The 22,379-nt window shown below is 38.5% G+C and overlaps 1 protein-coding gene across 1 annotated transcript in view; it reads left to right on the top strand.

The window, feature by feature from the left end:
* Nucleotides 1–22,379, top strand: part of PRSS12 (serine protease 12) — a 62,051-nt gene that overhangs the window by 27,406 nt on the left and 12,266 nt on the right. Inside the window, exons 4-9 of the mRNA XM_055142312.1 lie at nucleotides 899–1,040; nucleotides 2,617–2,813; nucleotides 6,567–6,708; nucleotides 9,889–10,094; nucleotides 14,530–14,608; nucleotides 15,754–15,876. Of these exons, the coding sequence (XP_054998287.1) occupies nucleotides 899–1,040; nucleotides 2,617–2,813; nucleotides 6,567–6,708; nucleotides 9,889–10,094; nucleotides 14,530–14,608; nucleotides 15,754–15,876 (889 nt within the window). The remainder of the gene's footprint in view (nucleotides 1–898; nucleotides 1,041–2,616; nucleotides 2,814–6,566; nucleotides 6,709–9,888; nucleotides 10,095–14,529; nucleotides 14,609–15,753; nucleotides 15,877–22,379) is intronic.

Here is a 22,379-nt window from a genome sequence, read left to right as displayed (position 1 = left end):
TGCTATATTTTAAGTCACATCATTTTATTTTCTTAAGCTTCAATTCCCTTCTTGCCAATTAAGGACAGTATTGTGTAGTGTTCTAATGAGGTGATATCTGTAACATTTCTTTGTGACAGAAAAGTATTGCATTAATAAGTCTGTTGTTAAGAGATCATCATTTGTTTCAAAATAAAGACCCCAGAGATTCATGGAAATCTTTATCCAAGATGTATTTACATATTACAATTGTGAGATGTTTGTATTATTTGGGATGGATATGGGTTTTTAAATCTACCTTTTGAAATAAATTTTTTGCCTTATGTAATTGCTTAGAAGCTCTTTTTAGGATTCTCTAGGAATTAATTATTCATGGAGTGCATAGGATTTAAATTTTGTCTGTATTACCAATTAAATTTAGGCAAGATACATACCCCACTTTTTATAATGTATGAATGCCTGAGGAATAATAACTGCATTGACATGATAGATTGTTCTTTATCCAGTATAGCTTTTTATATGTATTTCAACATTTTTAATTTGCAATTAAAATGTTGAATTATTCCTCAAATTGTATTTTCATACTTTTAATATAAATGACTTCTATTGCTCAGATTTAAGGAAATTAAAGATAAATGGTGTGGAAAATTATTATTTAATCATGAGAAATTAAAATATCTACTTTGGAATTAGATAAGAATCTTTTTCTACTCAGAGAATATGAGTGCAAATAAAAAGGAAAGAATATTTTGTTAGAGTGTTTTAGTGACCTCAGATCACTTATAGTAATCATAAAGTAACTTTAACAAAAGACCGAGTGAGAGACCTGAATAGGGTGGTGATGTTTCAAGTGGAATGAAATGTTGTTTTTCCTGTTTTGGGATCTGATTTACTTATTTTCTGTGTCTCCTTATTGCAGATGGGGTCATCAGACTAGCAGGTGCAAAAAACAGCCATGAGGGTCTCCTGGAGGTATATTACAGGGGCCAGTGGGGGACTGTCTGTGATGATGGCTGGACTGAACTGAATACATATGTGGTTTGCCGACAGCTGGGATTTAAGTAAGATCCATTGATACTAAGGCAGATGATGCCCTGGAGCTAATATTTGAATGCCAAATTTTAATTTTTAAGACTCATTTTGTAATCCTTACTTGAAGTTCATATAGCACTAAAAAAAAATATACACTCTTTATTAGCTATCTACTTAGTTATATACTTACACAAGTAAAAAATTAAAATGAAAAATAGAATTTCCTGTGAAAAACAGCCATGCCTTACTTTTCTCTCATGTGCTTGTCCAATCCCTGATACTCTTCTTATTGGAGCCGTGGCTGACTCCGTCTATTCAAGTGAGATTGTGTGCATTGATTTCTTCACTTCATTCTGATATTGCTGCTAGTGGGGTGTTGTTAGTTCTGACATCATCAAAGAGAATCCCTTTGTCAAATGCTTTGCTATTATATTATTCTCTTTTCAAAAATGTGATGATAAATTATCACTTTTATTTGAGAAAAAAAGTCCTCTGTTAGGAGATGACCTTTAAGAACTAACCCTTGGCCTGACTCTCTTAAAAGCTCTATCATACTTTGGATAATAGATTTCATGTCAAACACATAATGCATTCCAGAATAAAGACTTAAGTTATTTGAAGAAACTGCAAATGATGCCTTGGAGCTAATATTTGAATGAAGTTATGAATACCCATTCTTTCTTGTTTTCCGTATTGCCATGCTGTGCTTAAAGTAATCATCTCATGCTTGAAAAAATGGGCAAAGTTATTAGTTTTCAGCTTGAGATAGTGAATTGCAAATAAAGGAAAATTGAATTAATGAAACTTTAATAAAACTTACTTTCATTCAAGCTAACTATGGCCATGTAAATATATTTTTGATTTATAAAAGTCGTATGTTATAGGAATTTTGGGGAAAAGAAAATTAAAAACTACTCATAATTCTTTCATTCTTATACCATTATTATTGCAACTTCAATAAATAACTTCATAAGCTCTCTAATAATAGATCATTTTCATATCTAACTTTTAGTCCTTATATTAGTACATACTCATAATAATTTTTTATCCTGACATAGTAATAATTGTAATCATAGTGTATTAACCTCACAAAATCACGAAATCCCATTAATTACCGATTTCTCGGGTGGGCTCAGTAACATCTGATTTCATCCTTTCCCTGAGATCTTTTGGTGTAAGATGACCCCAAAGAGGCCGAGAAGATTCAGTGAAATAAAATGATCTCAGATACCTCATCAGAGGCCAATGTAGGTCAAATATTTTCACTTTCTGGTTCATCAAAAAAGTTCTCACTTTCTCAGATTTCATGATCAGGAATTTGTGGTTTGCCCCTTTCCACACACCCTGGTCAGTGAGATAATTTGTAGACAAAACACAAGACTGACTAGAGAGAAGGGATTCGTTTTAGTGACCTATTGAATCAGTAAGAAATTGTTACCACGATCCAGGTGTGTGATGGAACAAACATTCCTGTTAGAACTGATTGCTCATGATATGAGGAAGAACAAATTCTTTGCCTCTGAAATCATCAGAATTGTTATTTTTGTTCTTCCTTGAAATCAGAGACAGCTGTTCTACATATAATATTTACTTTTTTTGCCACAGATATGGCAAGCAAGCCTCTGCAAACCACTTTCAAGAAAGCACAGGACCAATATGGTTGGATGATGTCAGCTGCTCCGGAAAGGAAACCAGCTTCCTTCAGTGCACCAAGAAACCGTGGGGAAGGCATGACTGCAGCCATCGGGAAGATGTTGGTATCACCTGCTTCCCTGGCAGTGATGGACATCGGCTCTCATTGGGTGAGGACTGGCCACCTTTCTGGTGTCCTTAATTCAGTAGATCCCTCCCGTTACCCACAGAAGCCTTTCTCATTATTACCTTTTGAAAATCGTGTTTCTGCGAATGAGCTAATTTTCTGTAATCTGTATTTGGAGAAAAATAATCTTTTGAGCCCATCATTGTTATAGATTTCTATTCTAAGAGTTATTTTTTTTTACCTCGAAGCCTAAATGTCTCAGTAAAAATGTTCATAATTATGACTGAAAGATGGAACAAAGAAACCGTGATGATTAGTCTCCTACCAATTTTTTAGCTAATCTAGATTTTATTTACTTTGAATTCTTATGAATTACTGCTCTGTTCCAACGTAAATAATCCAATCTTCTCAATGGGCAATTGAAATCATTGGACTAACCAGTCCACATATTATTTTAAGATACTTCGTTAATCTAGAAATCCACTAAGGACCTTTATTATCACCCACTTTCCAGTGCCTTCAGTCTGGTAGTTGGATATGATGTAATTGCTCACCTAACAATCTTGATATATTCAAGGATAAAGATCCTTTTGTTGGAGGGGGTGGTTAGGGGAGGGCCCACATCTGGCAGTGCTCAGGGATTTCTCCTGGCTCTGCATTAAGGAATTATTCCTAGTGGGGCTCAGGGGACCATATGGGACGCCAGAGATCGGAGATGGAACCCAAGTCAGCTTCATGCAAGACACAAATGCCCACAGTACTATCACTTGGCTTAGATAAAGATGCTCTTGTGAGCAGAGAGCAGCACATATTCTTGCTTGACTTGACATCTTACAAAGGGGATTGTTTCCCTATAAATGAAAAACATAGATGGAGATATTCAAGAAACTTAGCAGAATGCTACCATAGTTATATTCATATCTATGCCTGTATGTTTTTTGTGCATAGATATTAAAATATCCGTGCATCAACACTTCACCTTTTGACTTTATGGTTGAATGTTTGCCCTCCTGTTTCGAGACTGTCAGACTTAATCTCCTCATTCTAAAATAAAGCAACTTGTTGTTGAATTCTACCATGTAATTTCTATTGTATATTTCTTATGTCTTATCAGACTGCATGGTTGATTCTTCATCGTGGCAACACACTGAGTCAATCTAGCATTACCACGTAGAAATACAGCATTACTCCATTCCTTATAGCTCATCTGTTCACTTTTGTGTCCTTTTGTTTGTACTCTCATTGCTTTATTCTTATGGAGGGTTTAAGCTCCTCCCAACATTACATGATGCATGACTGGATGTGGTCGGGGGAGTTGGAACTCATCAACTAGATTAGACTCTCTCAGCCCCAGACAGCAGGCCTTTGGATCAGAGTGAACAGTTTAGAGGTACTCCATCAGCACTCCAGGAGACGAAATATTGTGTACTAAATCCTATAGCTGGAGTTCTATTCTGAGTGGGTGGTTAAATATGTCCCTGCAGTTCGGTCAATTCATTTTTTCAGTTTCCCTGCAGATCTTAAGTTCTTGACACTTGCTTTTAATTAAAAAGTTGAGAGTGATCATTATCAATAAAACATGTGATCATTATTATACATCTCTTTGGTCCTAATTTTGGTAATGTGTCTTATTAAGTATTAATTTTCTTCTGTAGAACATTATGTCTGAGTCAGATCTTCTTTTAGAATAGAGTCATATTTCCATTTATTCATCGTGAGAGATAATTACTTTCCCACTAGCCAAAAAAACCCCCATATGTTTAAAAGAAAAGCCCAGAGAAGAAGCTTTTGGAATAGTGACATAAATCACATAAAAGTAAAAAAAAACAATGTCCATAAAACAGTTTTGTTTTCCCATGCGTTTTTTATTTACATATGATATAGAAATGAAACATATTTATTATTACTGCCATCACAAAACAGTGAAGTGGTAGGTATTAATAGAAAGACTTGTGTCATCCCATTTTAGCTCAAGTATTGAAAACAATTATTTCACAAAATTAATGTAAAACTTGGGTCTAGAATTATTGTGTACATTACTTTTATGAAACATGCAAATAATGCTTTAAACACAATTATCTTTATGCTACATGAATATTGCCTATAAAACCACTGGGAGATCTTATTCCATGTGCCTGTGCTTCTTTAATTTTGGAACAAAGACCCCAAAATGTAAAAGATACTCTGAAGAATTTCATGTTTTTATTTTTTCTTCGAGGATCACTTTTTCACCTTATTATTCTTACAAAAGAGCACCAGATGTCGCATGCATTATTAGTGTGGAGTTTCAGAGTGTCTTATGAGACACCTTATGCCCATCCCCCATATCATTCTAGCTAACAGTAGGTGGTGCATAGAACAGACAATCAACACTCCTGTTGATACGGACTGATATTTTCGGTTGATACTGACTTTCCATTGATTCTGTGCTTCCTTGCTTATGAGTGAGTGTGATCAGGCAGAGAGGGCAGGAGCCAGCTGCGGTGGGAAGACAAGGAAGCAGGCACCCTTGACTCAGGAATCTGAGAAAGATGTCGTGTTTTGCCAAACACACTATTTTTTTCCCTCATGAGCAAATGCCAATTTGAGTAACTTTAAATATAGGCTTAAGCCTCTGAATTGATCTGTTATTCATTAGCTGCCTGTCCACTTAACCTAGTGAGTTCTGATCATTTCGCCAGACTTCATTTGTATTCTCTCTGTCCTTAGCAGTAAATTTATGGGGCCCTGAAGCTGGGGACTCTTCTCATAATTAGGTAACCAAAAGTATGCGTATTCACTTGCATGGTCTTGTTACAAAATACCGCAGGCTGAGTGTTTTAAACAGTGGGGATTGTTGTCTCACAGTGCTGGAGCCTAGGAGTCCAAAATCAATTTATTTATAGAATTAGTCCCTTTTGAGGACTATGAAGAGAGAATCCTTTCCAGGCTTCTCAACGTGGCTTGCACGTGGCTGTCTTCAACCTGTTTCTCGTAGTCTTGTCTTCCCTCTGTGTTTCCTTATAGCCATTTTCCCTTTTTTGTAAACATACCATTCCTAATGGATTGGGGCCACCATCATACTTTTACTCATGACATATTGCGGGTTCGGGATCAAACAACACCTCATCATCAGTGTTGAAAGATATTACAAAACTTCCAAAATTACTTCATTAGCACAACTTAGATAAACTTCGATTTGCTCGTAGTTTCTCAGCTTTCAAGTCAAAGCAATTTTTATGACTTATGCCCTTCTTTGGGAATGAGTAAGGAATAGGAAGTCTTAGATGTAAATTGTCCTATTGATTGCCTTCTTTTTATTCCTCTGCCAGAAATTAATAATTAATGACACTTGTGTCTATTTATGCCTTCCTAAAAATCTTAGTTTTATAGAATAAAAATCCTTCCTGCTCCACTCCCTCTGGCTTCCCCTCCTTACTCTCTCCCTTCCCTTCCTTCTACCCTCCCCTCCCCTCCCCTTCCCTCCCACCCTCTCCTCCTCTTCCCTCCTTTTCTTTTCCCTCCCTCCCTCTCTCCCTTCCCCTCCTTTCCTCTCATATGCCTGGCTTTTCCTCCCCTCTCCCTTCCTCACTCCTCTCTCCTCTCCTTGTCTCTCCTCCCCTCCCTCTCCCCCTCCTCCCCTCCTCTCTCCCTTTACATTCTCCCTTTGTCTCTCTTCCTTTCCTCTACCCTCCTCCTCATCTTCTCTTTTATTGCCCAGCTGATTTTATAGAATATTTAATAGCAGATTACAGTATAGAAAATACCTCATGTGTGCTTGTTTTGGTTTTTCTAACACTTTGCAATCATGACTTAGGATTTCCAATCAGACTGATGGATGGAGAAAATAAGAAAGAAGGCCGAGTGGAGGTGTTTATCAATGGCCAGTGGGGAACAATCTGTGATGATGGCTGGACTGATAAAGATGCAGCTGTCATCTGTCGGCAGCTTGGTTACAAGTAAGAAAGCCCTGGTTACTTGAATATTTCTGGACTTTTTGGGTTGTTTTTTGGTGGTGGTGGTGGTGGTGTGGCGGGGGGTGGGCTTGTCTTAATAAGTTATTTTTCACCTGAAATTAATTTACTTAATTCAGTGATAAATACTTGCAGTATGCTGGTTTTATTCAGACAAATGGGTCTGTTCAGTTTCTGCTGTCGTCACACAAGGAATATCCATGTCACGAGAGTAACAGAGCCTTTATTTAATAACTAGAGAGTCTAATTCCTAGACTTTTCATGTTCTGTTTTCTGTCAAAGGTGTGAGCCTTTTTGTTCTCTCTGAGTCACTCTGTCAGCACTATAGTCTTCTATGACACTGGAAGTTACTGTTCATTTTCCTGGTTCACAGTACTTTGTATTCTGTAAAGACACTGTGTAACAGTGGATTAGCGAGCAATGAGCCATTACCTCCAGAACTGAAGTTCAAGGAGATTCGCTGCCTTTAGCTTTCATATTTGCGAACAGTTGCCTTTTTCTTTTTGCAGTAGCCTATTATTTTTATTATTTAAGTTATGGTTGATGATGATGACTTTGCTTTTAAAATGGCCCCCAAGTAAGTGGCTAAACTGCTGTCTGAACTCAGGAAGGTAGAGATACTCCTTACAGAAAAAAGGCTGTGTCACTAAGGCATCATTCAGGCATAACTTACACCTGGTGTGACCCTAAACAAAATGAAAAATTGGGAATGTCTGGTGCTCTCAGCAGTGCTCAGGGTCTGTTTCTGGATTAAGAGTGACTCCTGGCAGTGCTCAGGGGTCCATATGTGTTATGGGAATTGAACCAGGGTTTGCTACATATAAGGCAAGCATCTTAACGCTTGTACTATCTCTGTCTTGAAGTGGGATTTCACATAACACAGTGAGCGGTATTTGTTCTTGGAATTTTTACAAATCTTTAATATAATATAGGCATTTGCTCTATATAGAAATTAACCCAGAGAAACTTTTAAGCTGTCAAAAGGCTTGAGCTTTATCAATATGAGTTCCAGAGGTTTTTTTCCCCAGCCAGCTGTATCTTACTTAAGTAAGTCCTTGGAAAGACTGAAACTCAAAATAGCACTAGAGAAATCATTTTCATAATGGAAGAAACAGAAATGAAACCAGAGAATGTGAATGATAACAGTATAGATATGCTTAGAGTGAACAGACAGACAGTGAAAAGCACTATTGAATGTTTTGCATAATGTCTGACAACGTCTAGCATATGATCATAGTGTTTTTAGAGAGTTGAAAGCACATATGTTGATATTTGTGAGAATATCTGATTGCTTTAGGCCTTTTGGCTAAGATCAAATATAAAGTAAGAATATCTGATAAAACAGAACTAGCAGCATAGGATTTAGTTTCTGTATATTTATATATAGTATTTTTAAAAAAGAACATTATATTATATTAAAAAATACACGCAATAGAACTAAATATTATAGTGATTTTTATGCCCTCTTTCATTTAAAAATAAATAAAAAAGCTTTTCTTGACCTACATAAATGTAAGTAGTCTCTTTTTCTCCTTGAGATTATATCTTAAATTTTCCTTCCTAACAGAATCCTAATGGTACTATGATTTGTGTGTGAGAGATAAAGCAAGAGAAAAACTAAATTCTCAGAGTCCTCTCCAGACTTAGGATTTCTATTATACAATTAATTAAAAACAACAAACATTGATAAGTATTTATTAAATGGGGCAAATGAAAGCTGGCAATTTTTCCCTTGAGAAAAATACAATTTTGAGAACACTTTGTATATTATATTCTATTTCTCTTTTATTTAAAAATATATTTGCCAACAATTTGTTGCAAATATTGCAAATATTTCCATCAGCTTTTCATCCTTTTACTTTCCTGGGGTTGTTTTAAATGAGGTTATGTTATTAATTTTAAAATTATCAATCTTTTAGTTTAAGGTATTTATTTCATGTCTTAATTTTTTTTGAGCCATATCCGGTGGTGGTCAGGGCTTACTCCTGGCTCTGCACTGAGCCATCACTACTGGCAGTGCTTGGGAAGGCCCATATGGGATGCCAGGGATTGAACCCAGGTTGGGAACCTGCATGGCTGGTATCTCCTCACTGTGCAATTACTCTGGTGGTTTCATGTCTTGATTTATTGTCCTAACTATTTAGTAATAAATCTTTTCCTGATTTGGACTAGTGATGCAGTTGATTGGCAGAGTCCACGCTTTACATGTAAATTGCCCTTGGATGCAACCCTGTTCTTCCCTCTCAAGAAAAAAAAAATCTCTTCCTAACTTGATGTTATAGGATAATATTCTTATGCATCAAATTTGAAAACTTTTCCTCTCATAATTATATATGAATTTATCTGAAATGTGTTTTGAACATGGTATCAGTTTAAAATATTTTAAAAATGCTTTCATCTTTGAGTATTTTTTTAAAAATAAAGTATTGTGGTTGGGGTTGTGGGGAGTCATACTCAGAAGGGCTGGAGGGCAGGAGGTCGCTAAGTTCTGGGGATCAAAACTAGTGTTTGGCCAGGAGTGATCCCTGACCACAGAGCCAGGATCTCTGAGCACAGCTGGGTGTGATCTAAATACTAAGCCAAACAAAATGAGCTTTTCTATATGCAGGGCCTGTGCTTTACCAGAAGCTCTGGCCCGCCACTGTGATATATATAAATGTATATATGAAAGTAAGTCTGCCTGCTATTCATGATTACTGGTTTGCTCTTTTACTGTTAGAAATAATCCTTTCTATTTCTTTTAACTTCTAAAGTAGGAAAAAAATTAGCTCTTAGCTCCCTAGGCAATTACGAATTTCATAACTTTCTTGGCAGTATTACATCAATTATATGAGACTGTTATGCTCTGTAAAGGGGTAGCATTTTTTGAGATAATTTTCTTTTGCTTAAGAGTTTAAGGCTATTATGATTATTTTGAAAAGCCATTAAATGTGATTTTCTTAGCAGAAATGAAATTAGAGGCGTTTGTGTAATACAGAAACTGTGGGTTATGAAAACAAAGAAGATATGGTTATTAACTTTCTTAAGTTTTTTTTGAGGGTCAATACATAATTATTCGTTTCTTAGTAATGCTAATTTTATTAGATGAAGGTTAAATATAATTGAGTATGTGTTATTTATTCAGCTATATAATGATTGCCACATCCTTTAAAATGCTGTTTCTAGGGGACCTGCCAAAGCAAGAACTATGGCTTATTTTGGGGAAGGAAAGGGACCCATCCATGTGGATAATGTAAAGTGCACAGGAAATGAGAGGTCCCTGGCTGACTGCATCAAACAAGATATTGGAAGGCACAACTGCCGTCACAGTGAAGATGCAGGAGTTATTTGTGATTATTTTGGCAAGAAAGCATCGGGTAGCATTAGTAAAGGTAAGCCATCTTCCGTACACCATGCAAGTCAAAGACTCTACTCCACACTTCATTACTATGACCTAGATAACAACAGTCTCCCTTCACAAGAATTCATTCAAGCCCTTCTTCCCTTCCTTGTCAGAACCACTGGTTCTGGACAAGCTTGCGTGAGGAGGGCTGACAGGAGAGCCGGGTTTACAGAAGCAAAAGTGGGCTTCAGGGCTGGAGAGAGCACAGGGCTTCAGGCACTTGCCTTGCAGGCAGCTGTCCCTGGTTTGTTCCACAGCACCACGTGGTCTTCTGGAAGCACCGTCAGGGATCACTCCTGATCACAGGCCCAGGAGTGTTCCCGAGTGCTGCTGAGTATCACCCAAAACCTCAAAATAAATAAATAAACAGACATACACACACACATACATACATACATACATACATATGACGTGTTCTTACCAGACTTTACAATAGCTGAGATCATCTGCCTTTTTCATTATTTCTGTACAATTCCTTCCTTTAATGTAATAAAACTTGCAAAGCTGGTATCATTGGAGATTAAAAATTGACATTTACTTCTTATAGGAGGACCGGAGTGATAGCAGAGCGAGTAGGGTATTTGCCTTGCATGCAGCCGATCAGGGTTTGATTCCTCCATCCCTCTCGGAGAGCCCAGCAAGCTAGTGAGAGTATCCTGCCTGCATGGCAGAGCCTGGAAAGCTACCTGTGGCATATTCCATATCCCCAAAACACTAACAACAAGTCTCACAATGGAGAAGTTACTGGTGCCTGCTCGAGCAAATCGATGAGCAACAGGACAACAGTGCTACAGTGCAGGAGGACCAAAGAGATAACTCGGCGGTCCTTTGCAAGAGCTCCTGGGATGCCATGCATAGCTCTGGAGGCCCTGAGCACCACAGGTTTCCCTCACTGACCCTGATGCAGGGACATGAGCAGTATTGCATAACGTGGCCTAGTGGGCCCCATGGGTCTAGTTGGCCAAGTATTGCAGGGAGTGTCCTGTGTCTCCTGAGCACTGCCTAGGAGCCCCCGGACAAAGATGGAAAGAGGAAAGCAGTGAAAATGAAAGATGAACCAAATGATGAGAGATATTTTTATTCTTATTGATATCTTAAATAACAATTTTTAAGATTAATTTCAAAAATTATTTTTAAGGTTAAAAAATGTAAGGAAAATGAGAAAATATTTTGGTATGACATAATAATGGATGTGTTATACTTCGGTAAGCATAACAGAATTAAAAGTTATTTAATTTTGTGAAAAAAATATCTTGAATGAGGGAAGAACTAGCAGTTTTATTTCTGTTTTGTTTGTTTTTTTGGATACAGGTTGGCCATGTACAAGGCAAGTGTCCTTCCTCCTGAACTATGGCTTCAGCCCAGAACTAGTAACTTAGAAAAAAAATCATAGTTATATTTTTTGAGAACAGTCACTTATTAATGTGAATTATAAGTTCACAATGTATTTTTATTTTTAATTTTTTAGAAATATTTTGGGCTATACCTGGTAGCTCTACACTCAGGAATCATTCTTGGGTGTGCTTTTATGGGGAACCATATGGGATGCCTGGGATGGAACTCCGGTGGGCAGTGTGCAAGAAGCATCTTACCCACTGTACTCTCTCTCCAGCCTGAAAGCTTGCAATTTTGAGACATTGAATTTTCTCATAATCAAGTACAATTTGTACTTAAGCATTCAGTTTTCTAATATCTTTAAAATGTTAAAGAGAATACTAAACCAATATTTTGGGTTTTTTTGTTATTTTGGTTTTTGTTATGGGTCACATCTGGTAGCACGGGGGATACTCTTAGCTCTGCACTCAGGAATCGTACCAGGTGGTGCTCAAGGGACCGTATGGGATGTCAGCCATTGAACCTGGATGGGCTGCATGCAAGGCAAAGACCTTACTCCGTGTTGTTCTATCACTCCAGCACTCAAGTACTTTCAATATTAATCTTCACTAACAGTTTTTTGAATGAAGAGAAAGAATACTTATAACAAAACTTGAGCTTTTGTCTTATGTTGTATTCAATATATAGTTAGATATCATGTAATTATGTTATTTTGTACATTTAAAATAAATAATTTCTAAACCTAATTTTCCTAAATATTTATTAGAACTCATTCATAAGTTTCTTTCAATAATTTTTGGAACAGCCGCACCCCATGGTCCTCAGTGACCTCTCCTGGCTTTATGCTTGGAGAATGAACCAGTCAACCACATATAAGACAAGCATCTTAATCTCTGGACTATCTCACCAACCCTCTTTCAATAACTTAATGTATAGTTTAAAATTGAATGTAATCCCTTCTTTGAATTATATCAAATTCCTTAATCAATGGAAAACATAATAATTCAAGCATAGTAAGATATTTTGCTCTACTTTTCTGTAAAGCTATTCTAAAATAAGGAATACCAGAGATTTATTTCATCATTACTACATTTGTTTTTTGCCTTCCTTGAGTGGTATCCATACTTATTTTTTAACATCCCATGTTTTCAGTGCTTCCATGCCTCAGATAAAAAGATTTTTCTTTAAACCAGCTAAATATGAGAGTCTGGTTTATTAACCTATTGATTTTGCATTCAGGTTTAAGAGTTGAGGACTTTTATCAAGTGGTTCAAACTTAAACCACTGGCTCTTGGTCATCTGATGGAGTCCTTATTAAAATAGATTTCATTTTACTTTTTAGTTTTTTTAATGAGTGTTTGGCTTTAAATAGATTTTACTATTGGCATTGGGTATATTAGCTTACAATGAAGTAAACCTTAAGTGCTGCCTATTCAATATTATCTTTTCTGTTCTTGGAGTTCATCTCCACTGACATAACTAGGAACATTATCAGTAATTTATTTTTATAAACATTTTAATGACTTCATTTTTGTGTCATCTAATGACTCATCTCCTAAGATAAGGGTTAAAACTTGATAGTATGCCTCTGAGATCATGTGGTAAATTAACTGGTACACATAATTGAACCTCTCTTTCTACCAAGAAATAACAAGTGTTGATTCCCTGTTGGACCCACTTCTACCAGGTTATTACAGCAGACTAAGAGTGCTGTGTACATTTAATTTTCATAATTTTATTTTCATATAGTTACCACTCTTTTCTTACTATACAGATAATGAAACCAAATATATCTACAGTTCTACACATCTCTTAAATAAATGAATACTTCTCTAAAACATTATTTCCTAAATTATTTTACAGTCTAGCTAGACTTTATTGTATTCTTCTTTTGTATAACACCTTTTCCTATACTTTACAACTATGTTAATTTTTTCATGTATTGATTAAATTCTTTGCTTTTGTTCCTGACAGAAATCGGTTACGTTGGGAAGTTTGCCTGTATACCCTTAAGTATAGTTTGCTACCGAACTTGACTAAACTCCTAATAGCGTAAACTATTTTAGTGTTCCATATGATCAATGTTGATTCTGATCAAAATTCCATCCTGTGAATGTACTGGGCTGCTGGGGTCAACTGTTCAGCAGCCTATGAAACCCTTCAGAGCTGCATGTGAAAGCCTGCTAAAGTTTCTCCCATGCTGACAGAATTGTTGCCTTGGTTAAATGAGAGAACAAGGCAAATGCCCTAAGTCTTGGCTCCCAAATAAGAAAATAACTTTAAATTTTTATTATAGGGAAAATCATCATCATCATCATCATCATCATCATCATCATCCCGTTGATCGTCAATTTTCTCAAGTGGTCTCAGTAGCATCTCCATTCGTCCTAGCCCTGAGATTTTAGCAGCCTCTCTTTACTTGTCCTTCCCAATGGTGCCGCATTGGAGGCTCTTTCAGAGTCAGGGGAATGAGACCCATCATTATTACTGGTTTTGGCATATGAATACGCCACGAGGAGCTTGCCAGGCTCTCCCATGTGTGCAGGAAACTCTCGGTAGCTTGTCAGGTTCTCCGAGAGGAAGAACTAGGCTATAAGATGTCACACGAACTTCCGGGAGCTTGGTTTTATAGTCTGGATCTTGGCTGTTCATGGGACTACACAGTGCCAGGACAGTCCCTGAGTGTGACTGCTTAGCTACTGGAAAATGGGGGATCTGGGTGGAAGAAGCCCAATCCCAATCTGTGCAGGCTTGGAAGTCTCAGCCCAGGGTCCCACACACCTGGGTTCCTCTGCTGGTTCCTTCATGTGTGAGGCTCGTCCGAATGTGTGGAGAGTCGCTGTGGCTGGGTTCTGGAGGTCTTCAGCTGCTGGGGCTCTGCTTGGAGTGGGGACAGAAACTCAACCCACCTCCTCCTAGGGGCCCTGGTGAAGACAGCCAGGTGTGGGGGCAAGAGACTCTGCATAGGGAAGAAGTATCCTATAATTTGGACAAAAGGCACTGCCACATCCAGGAGGAGGAAGCAGGGATGTGTCTGGATCCTCCTTCACTGATACACTTGTCTGATTAATGCTCTTTTTCTGTTTCAGACTCCCTCTCTTCTGTTTGTGGCCTGAGGTTACTACATCGTCGGCAGAAGCGGATCATTGGTGGGAAAAATTCCTTAAGGTAAAGGTCCTTTAGAAGACATATTTTCATATTCCAGAATTACTTATAGATATACAGGTTTATGTAATGGGCTTTTATATTGTTATATAAAGAAGTTATTTTACTCACCTTATTTTCTAAATTGCAGATAGATTCCATTGATAATTTCAGCATTCTTTGACCTATGCTTACTTTTGATAACCCATTTTCTTCTATCTCAAAACTCTCCAACCACCTTATGAAAGATATGCCCTGAAAATTTGGTAGGAGGCCTGAAAAAAAAGTGTATTATTATAGGGGCTGGAGTGATAGCACAGTGGGTAGGGCATTTGCCTTGCATGCACTGACCCAGGTTTGATTCTTAGCATTCCATATGGTCTCCCGAGCACCGCCAGGAGTAATTCCGGAGTGCAGAGTCAGGAGTAACCCCTGAGCATCGCTGGATGTGACCCCCTCCCAAAAAGTGTCAATCTATCTATAATCTATTATAGATTCATTTTTAAAATTCTGAATATATTTGTCTTGGACTTGATACATTTTATATAATTGTTGAATTTTCTTGCAGAAAATTAGCAGTTTTCTTTTTTTTTCTTTATGGGTCACTTATGTATTATGGCTTCAGCAGAGCCTGGCAAGCTACCCATGGTGTACTCCAGATACCAAAAACAGTAACAACAATGGTCCTCACTCCCCTGATCCTGAAAGAGCCTTCAGTATGACATCGGGCTATGCTAGCATGCAACAGGGACGAATGGAGACATTACTGGTGCCCGCTCGAGGAAATTGATGAACAACGGGATGACAGTGATACAGTGATATGGGTCACATATGTACTATGGCTTCAGCCCCAGCTGTTTTCTTTAGTAAATGCTTTTCCGGATTGCTTCGGAGAGAGAGAAGACAGAAAATTCACTTCAAATTGTGAACTATAAAGAAGACTTAACTGGTTTCCAAATGTACCTGACATGGTGGGGGGTGGTGGCGGCTAGGGGGAGTCCCGCACACAGATGTGTCCATGTCAGTCTGTAGGGTGGTTCGCTCAGATGGACTCCTCCTCAGGCAGGAAGGACTTGACCGCTTTGCGTCCCCGTGTCCTTGCTATGCCGATGCTTCCCTTTGTGCTCCAGCCTTTCTGGATGTTGACACGTGGCTCACTTTCCTCTCAGGGGCGGTTGGCCTTGGCAGGTGTCCCTCCGGCTAAAGTCCACACATGGTGACGGCAGGCTTCTCTGTGGGGCCACGCTCCTGAGTAGCTGCTGGGTCCTTACGGCCGCTCACTGCTTCAAGAGGTATGTGTCCCCCTTTTCTAACATCGCCATTCGGTTCTCATTTGCCAGCTTTTCCAATACCTTTCTGCTCTTGGGAAAATGGGAGTATGGGAAGTTGGGAGTTAGAACCAGAATATAGGCCTTCCTTGTGCCAATGGCACTCTGAAGTGAGAGAGGTGACGCAGGAGAGCCCTCAGGAAGCTACTTGTTACTACAGTATTCAAGAAGTTAGACTTAAGGAGAGGAGAGGATGGGTTTCTGGAGGGGAGGCAGCTGCATTTTAGTGTTTCCCCCCAAGAATGTAGATGAAGAGGCAGCCCTATCCCTGTAGAGCCACTGATAAGGCATAGGAATAGGGAATATAGTTTCAGTCTTTCTGATCTGCTGGGTTTCCCCGTGTTTTGTTAATTTTTTTAGATTTCTTTATTAGTCCTTCTTCCTAGGAAGTCAGGTTGCATCCTGTTTATTTCCTCTTACCCCAGACATTTTATTAGTTGAGTCTGAAGTCTGCCCAGTTCTGAAGAAAGACCACATAGGGGAAATAACCGTGCAAACACTGTTCGGGTAGTGGTAGAGCCGCTTCTAGAATCTGGCTCTCCTTCTTGTCCCGGGTTCTTTGGTGGGCTCTGGCAATCATATTTCTTCAGCATGAATCTTGATATTTATTTTTTAAATGTATATTAACACTTTTTGTTTTTGGCATATAGAATATGCCATGGGTAGCTTGCCAGGCTCTACCGTGTGGGCGAGATACTCTCGGTAGCAACAAATCTCACAATGGAGATGTTACTGGTGCCCGCTTGAGCAAATCGATGAGCAACAGGATGACAGTGACAGTGACAATTATTTTATATGTGATGTCATATGGCTTCAATATGTTTTGTTTGTTTGTTTGTTTTTGCTTTTTGGGTCACACCTGGTGATGCACAGGGGTTACTTCTGGCTCTGCACACAGGAATTATCCCTGGCGGTGCTCAGGGGACTATATGGGATACTGGGAATCGAACCCAGGTCAGCCACGTGCAAGGCAAACACCCTACCCGCTGTGCTATTGCTCCAGCCCTTCAATATTTATCTTGAGTAAAAGAACTTTTGTTCACTTAAGCCACAATATGAATTTGACTTCCTATTGGAAGACTTATCTGAACTCATTTAATAAATAAGCTGTGGTTTATTTGGATTCCTATTTATGTACAATTAGGTGATTTCCACTATTTTTAAAAATGCTGTATGAAACTTCCTTTCCTGTCTTATTTGGTACACCAATGTGCATTCATTTTACTGAAACATTTTTACTTTCTGAAGTAGTGCTGTCAAGGTCTGGAGTGATACTACAGCAGGTATCTGTAGCAGGTATCTTGCTTTGCATGCAGGTGACCCAGATTTGATTCCTGGCACTACATGTGGTCCACTGAGCCAGCCCTGAGCAAAGCTGGGTGTGGCTCCCCCAAAACAATAAAAAATAAAGTAGTTGTATTAATTTAGATTACAGTAATGTTTTCATTTCTATTTTTTCACATCACATCACCTTGATGCCATGAACATTTAAAATTTTTGTCAGTTTGGGGTTTGGAGATTTATTTTTTTATATTTCCCTAATTAGTCCTTCCATGAATTCTATTTATATCCTTTACTTATCTATTAAATTGTAATTTTGTTATTGATTTTCGAAACTGGGGTATATTTTATGTTCCAAATCATTGTCATTATGTGTTGTAAATACACTTTTTGACTACAGATATTTTTCTTCATATTTTACATTAGTTATCTGTTTGCTTTTTATTTTTGTATTTTGTGTGTTCTAATAAAATAACCTAGTTGTAAAATTTTAAATTTTTGGCCATACCCAGCAGTGCTCAGGACTGATTCCTGGCTCTGTGCTCAGGAATCACTCCTGGTGTGGCTTGAGGGACCCAGTGGGGTGCTGGGTCTTGAACCCAGATTGGCAGCATGCAAGCACTGTATAGCTTCCACTGTACTATCACTTCAGCCCCCATAATGTAGTTTTATTCTTTCCTTTATAAGTATTTTTCCCCAGCACTTTTTTACTAACATGCTATTTTTTTATCCATTATTTTCATAAAACAAAGTCTCATATATCTCAGTTTCTTTCAGTCTCTAGGATCTTTCTTCACTTCCTCTCTATTCTTAAAATTATTTATCCATGTTCAAGTGGGTGAAGAAGAAATAAATCTGTGTTTTATATAGCCTTTGTGATTTCTGGGATAATAATTAAATTTGAAAATTTACCTACATTTCAATGAGTTTAACACATTCATGTTACTTCAATGGTACTGACAACAAAAAAAGATATTTTTCATGAACTTTTTTTGTGCCTGGGGTCACAGCAGCAAGGCTCAGGCGCCACCTTCAGCTTGGTGCTTGAGGTATGTGATTAAAGGACCGTGTCGTACTGGGCACTGAATCTCGGCCTCTTGCGTGGAAAGCATGTGCTCATTGACCTTTTTTCTCTGACTGCTTTTTGCATTCACAAATAGTTATTAAGCCCCTTGTGTTCCCTGGAATATGCAACAAATTAACTCTATAAGTGGAGAACAAGACAGATAGGATCTTTGCTATCATAAGAGTTTTCGTTATAGTTTAGGAACCCAACAGAGGGAAATAGTGATGTTATTGATAGGCTGTGATCAGAGAATTTGGCGGAGCATCCAAGCATTGCTCAGAATATCTGGGACCCCTTCCGGCCACCTGGACCAGGGGTTCAGTGTGAGAACCTGAGGATGTGTTGCTGAGAGGGCCCTAAGGGGCGGGGATTACTCGGGTCACCCAGGATGGTGCTTTGTAGGGACAGAATGGGGGTTGGCTGCATGCTCAGCATGCATCGTAACACCCATACTGCTTCTCTAGCTGATTAGAGAAGGGTTTTGTGCATTGTTATCTGTGCTGCAGCACTGTGAATGGAACCCAGGGTCTCATATCAATGAAGTACGATTTCTGCTTTGAAATAAATTTAGATTTTGAGCTGGAGAAAGAGCGCAGGGGCTAAGGCATTTGCTTTGCACACAGCTAACTCTGCTTCAATCGCTGGTATCACGTATCATCTCCTGAGCATCACCAGGAGTGATCCCTGAGTACAGACAGAAATAAGCCCTGAGCAAGGCTGGGCAGGTCCCCAAAGCTGAAAACATTAAGTAGATTTTTAGAGAAGGTGCGTAGATAGGTTACCATATACCTTACCATATACCCTTCATTCAGCTTCTCAGACATTTACTGTTTTACATCAACATAGCCTATTACTCAAAAGATAATAACTTAGTTATTGAAATATTAACTAAAGCATATACATTATTTAGATTTCAGCTGTTTGTCCATTTGCTCAGCACCTCGGACACCATTTCTAGAGGTGATCATTTCATGACAATATTTGATACATTCAGCTTGTTAAAAACCCAGATTTCTATGCCACTACTCCAGATCTACAGAATATTTGGAGCTGAAACTCAGCTATTTTTTATATTTATCAAGAATATCAGATTTTTTTTTCTGGGGGGCCACAACTGGTAGTTCTCAAGACTTACTCCTGGCTCTGTGTTCAATCACTCCTGGCAGGGCTCAGGGAACCCTGGTTGGTACCAGAGACTAAGTCTGGGTTAGCTGTGTACAAGGCAGAGACCTTACCTGCTGTACTATCTCTCTGGCTCTCCTCAGACGATTCTGCTATACACCAAGAGTAAAGACCCATGTGTAAAGAAAAACTACGATCTGAATTTTTGGAGAATATGAGGAAGATGTAATGCGGTTGACAGGGTACTTATCCTTGTCACATTCAGCATATTAATACTACACTGAAAAAGGACACTGATGATAAGTTAATTACACTTTTGAGTGCCAGAGATAGGGAGGGACAAGGAATAGGATCCTTGTCAACCAAGGAGTCTTGACAAGCAGCTTTTAACAAGCAATAGGGAATAGGGCGAAGTGAAATGCTGACTTTAGCTCCAGGAACTGTGGCCCAGATGCAGCACAAGTGAAAAAGACCTGATGAGTTTTAATGTGTTTACTATAATAAGCCAGCAACATAATGTTGCCCACAGAGTTAATCAATCTTGGGCATTACAGATAGAGCAATGCGAACAAACCCGCAAAGAGCCTTGTTCATCGATTTTAATGTGCTCAAGCTATTGTTAAGGACAGTAACCCTGTCAGTAGCAAACCAAGAGAACTCTGCTCAGTTCCGGGGACCACACATGAAAAGTGACCCAGTCCATGACAGAAGTAGAAAGGGGAGGTGGCATGGGTTGGGATTAGATTTGTTTCATGCTATTTAAATACTACTGAATTTAATGAGAGGTGGATGGTTTATGTTTTAACATAAGAGGTTTTCATTGTTGTTGTTTTCTATTTTTATATGTGGGGAAAGTTAAAATATTCTAAGATTTGTTTGGGTTTGGGGCCACACCCAGTGGTGCTTAGGGCTTACTCCTGACTGCTCTGGGATCACTCCTGGTGGTGTTCAGAGAACCGCATGGGGTGTCAGGAATCGAACTCAGGTCAGCCACATGCAAAGCCCCACTCACTGCCTTGTTATCACCCTGGTCCCAATATGAGGGCAGTGTAAAGATGAACTGGGCTAATGGTGGGAGGAAGGGTCATTTTGAGCAGAGATGGACTCTTGCATGAGCAGAGACTGATGGGAAAAAATGACAAATGCTTAGAGCATAGAGAAAGAACAGAGAATATAAGACCGATGGCAGTTATTAAGGATGGCGGGGTAACAACCCTGCACTTGTGTCATGAAATTATGCAAAAAGACCTGGAATGTCAGGACAGTGCATTTCATTCATTGGGCAGTGGGACACCACGAAGGTGTTTGAGCCTTGAAATGTGGACATAAGGGCTTGGGAGATGACTGAAAAGCATGTGGGAGTCCTGAGTTCCGTCCCTAGCAACATATAATTCCTCATGCTGCACACCAGAAGTAATCCCCAAGTATTGCCAGGTGTGGATCCAAAACTAAGTTTCAGAATATTGTAAGTGAGCATAAGGAAGTTTTGGGCGATAGGTTATTTGGAAATAAACAAGACAGAAATGAGAGGAGAAAGAGTGTTGATTAATGTATGAGTGTGTGAATGAGCTTCAAACTAGATGAAGAATCTTTGCATATATGCTGAGATGTTTTTTCTGTAATGACTCAAATTAATCCATGTTACCCAGTGATTAAGGACCACAGTGGTATGAACTGGAAGGAGGCCTGTAATAAGGTCACTGGAATAATAGAGGGAGAAGTGGAAGAGGAATGGAGGGAGAGAAGGTAGAACTGCAACAGAATTCAGTACTTGATATTGTGTAACAAGACTTAAGGATTTGGTCTCAAAGACCTGGGTGACAATTGTAGTTCCTCTCAGTGTTTTGCTGCTTAACTTTGTAGATCATCTTGCTTGAAACTGGTATTTTCTTATTTGCAAGATGGAGACAGTGATGTTCTATAGTAAGAAGAAAAAATTCTGTGAAGGTCATGGAAGTATTTTATAAATCATAAAATTCAGTGTGAGATGTTATTATGTTAGACTTCAAAAACATGGAATTAACTATTATTGCTAACAAAATAAGAGAATTTGGGATCACTTTATTCCACTGATCAGTGGAGAAGAATAAGGCAGGAAAATATAGTGAATGTGGAGTGGTCATTCTACGACTTGGAATTTAGGTGAAATAAGTCAGTGAGTCCTTTTATATTATCCTCTTGTTCAAAAGTTCTTGTCTTTCCAGTCATTGCTCACAGTCTTAGGGGTTCAACTATTGAAATTGCCTCAAATTTCCACTTGAGGTTAAATGCCTTAGTTTTTCTCTGTACTACATGCTCAGATTTGTTTGTTTACATGTCATTATTCCTCCCTTGGCCTGCTCCTTCTTGATTATTGCTTAAAGTCTCATTTGTGTTTATAAACTGTGTTTAGTGTATTATTTGGCACATAGTAGATACTCCTAAATGATTGTTGCATGATGAAAGCAGCATCCAGTTGCCAGAGAGTAGATATATTTAAGGGCATTGGATTCTTCAGAGAATGGTAGTATTTTAAACTTTGACCAACAGATAACTCCTTCCATATGTCACTCTAGATTTCTTTGTATTATTTGCACAGAATAAGATAGTTGATTAAAAAGCAGAGGAGCAGATTAATACAGAATTATGCTTTGGATATAATGCAAGACTTTTAAAAAGTATTTATTTGGTTTTTGGGGTCACACCTGGCGATACTCAGGGGTTACTCCTGACTCTGCACTCAGGAATTATTCCTGGCAGTGCTTGGAGGACCATATGGGATGCTGGGGATCAAACCCAGGTGGGCCGCTTACAAGGCAAACAGCCTCCCCGCTTGACTATCGCTCTGGCCTAATGCAAGACTCTTACTGTGAGTACAAACTAATTTGCTTTGAAAGTGTGTTACACATCTAACTAACTTGGTCTGTAACTAGATTTTATGTTCTTCCCATTTTGAAGTGCCTTAGGAAGCGACAATACTTATCTTTATTGCAGTGAGTTTATTGAAACCCACAGGAAA

Source organism: Sorex araneus, chromosome 6 (assembly GCF_027595985.1).
Source record: "Sorex araneus isolate mSorAra2 chromosome 6, mSorAra2.pri, whole genome shotgun sequence".
NCBI lineage: Eukaryota > Metazoa > Chordata > Mammalia > Eulipotyphla > Soricidae > Sorex > Sorex araneus.
This window is presented reverse-complemented; position numbering and strand designations above follow the sequence as displayed.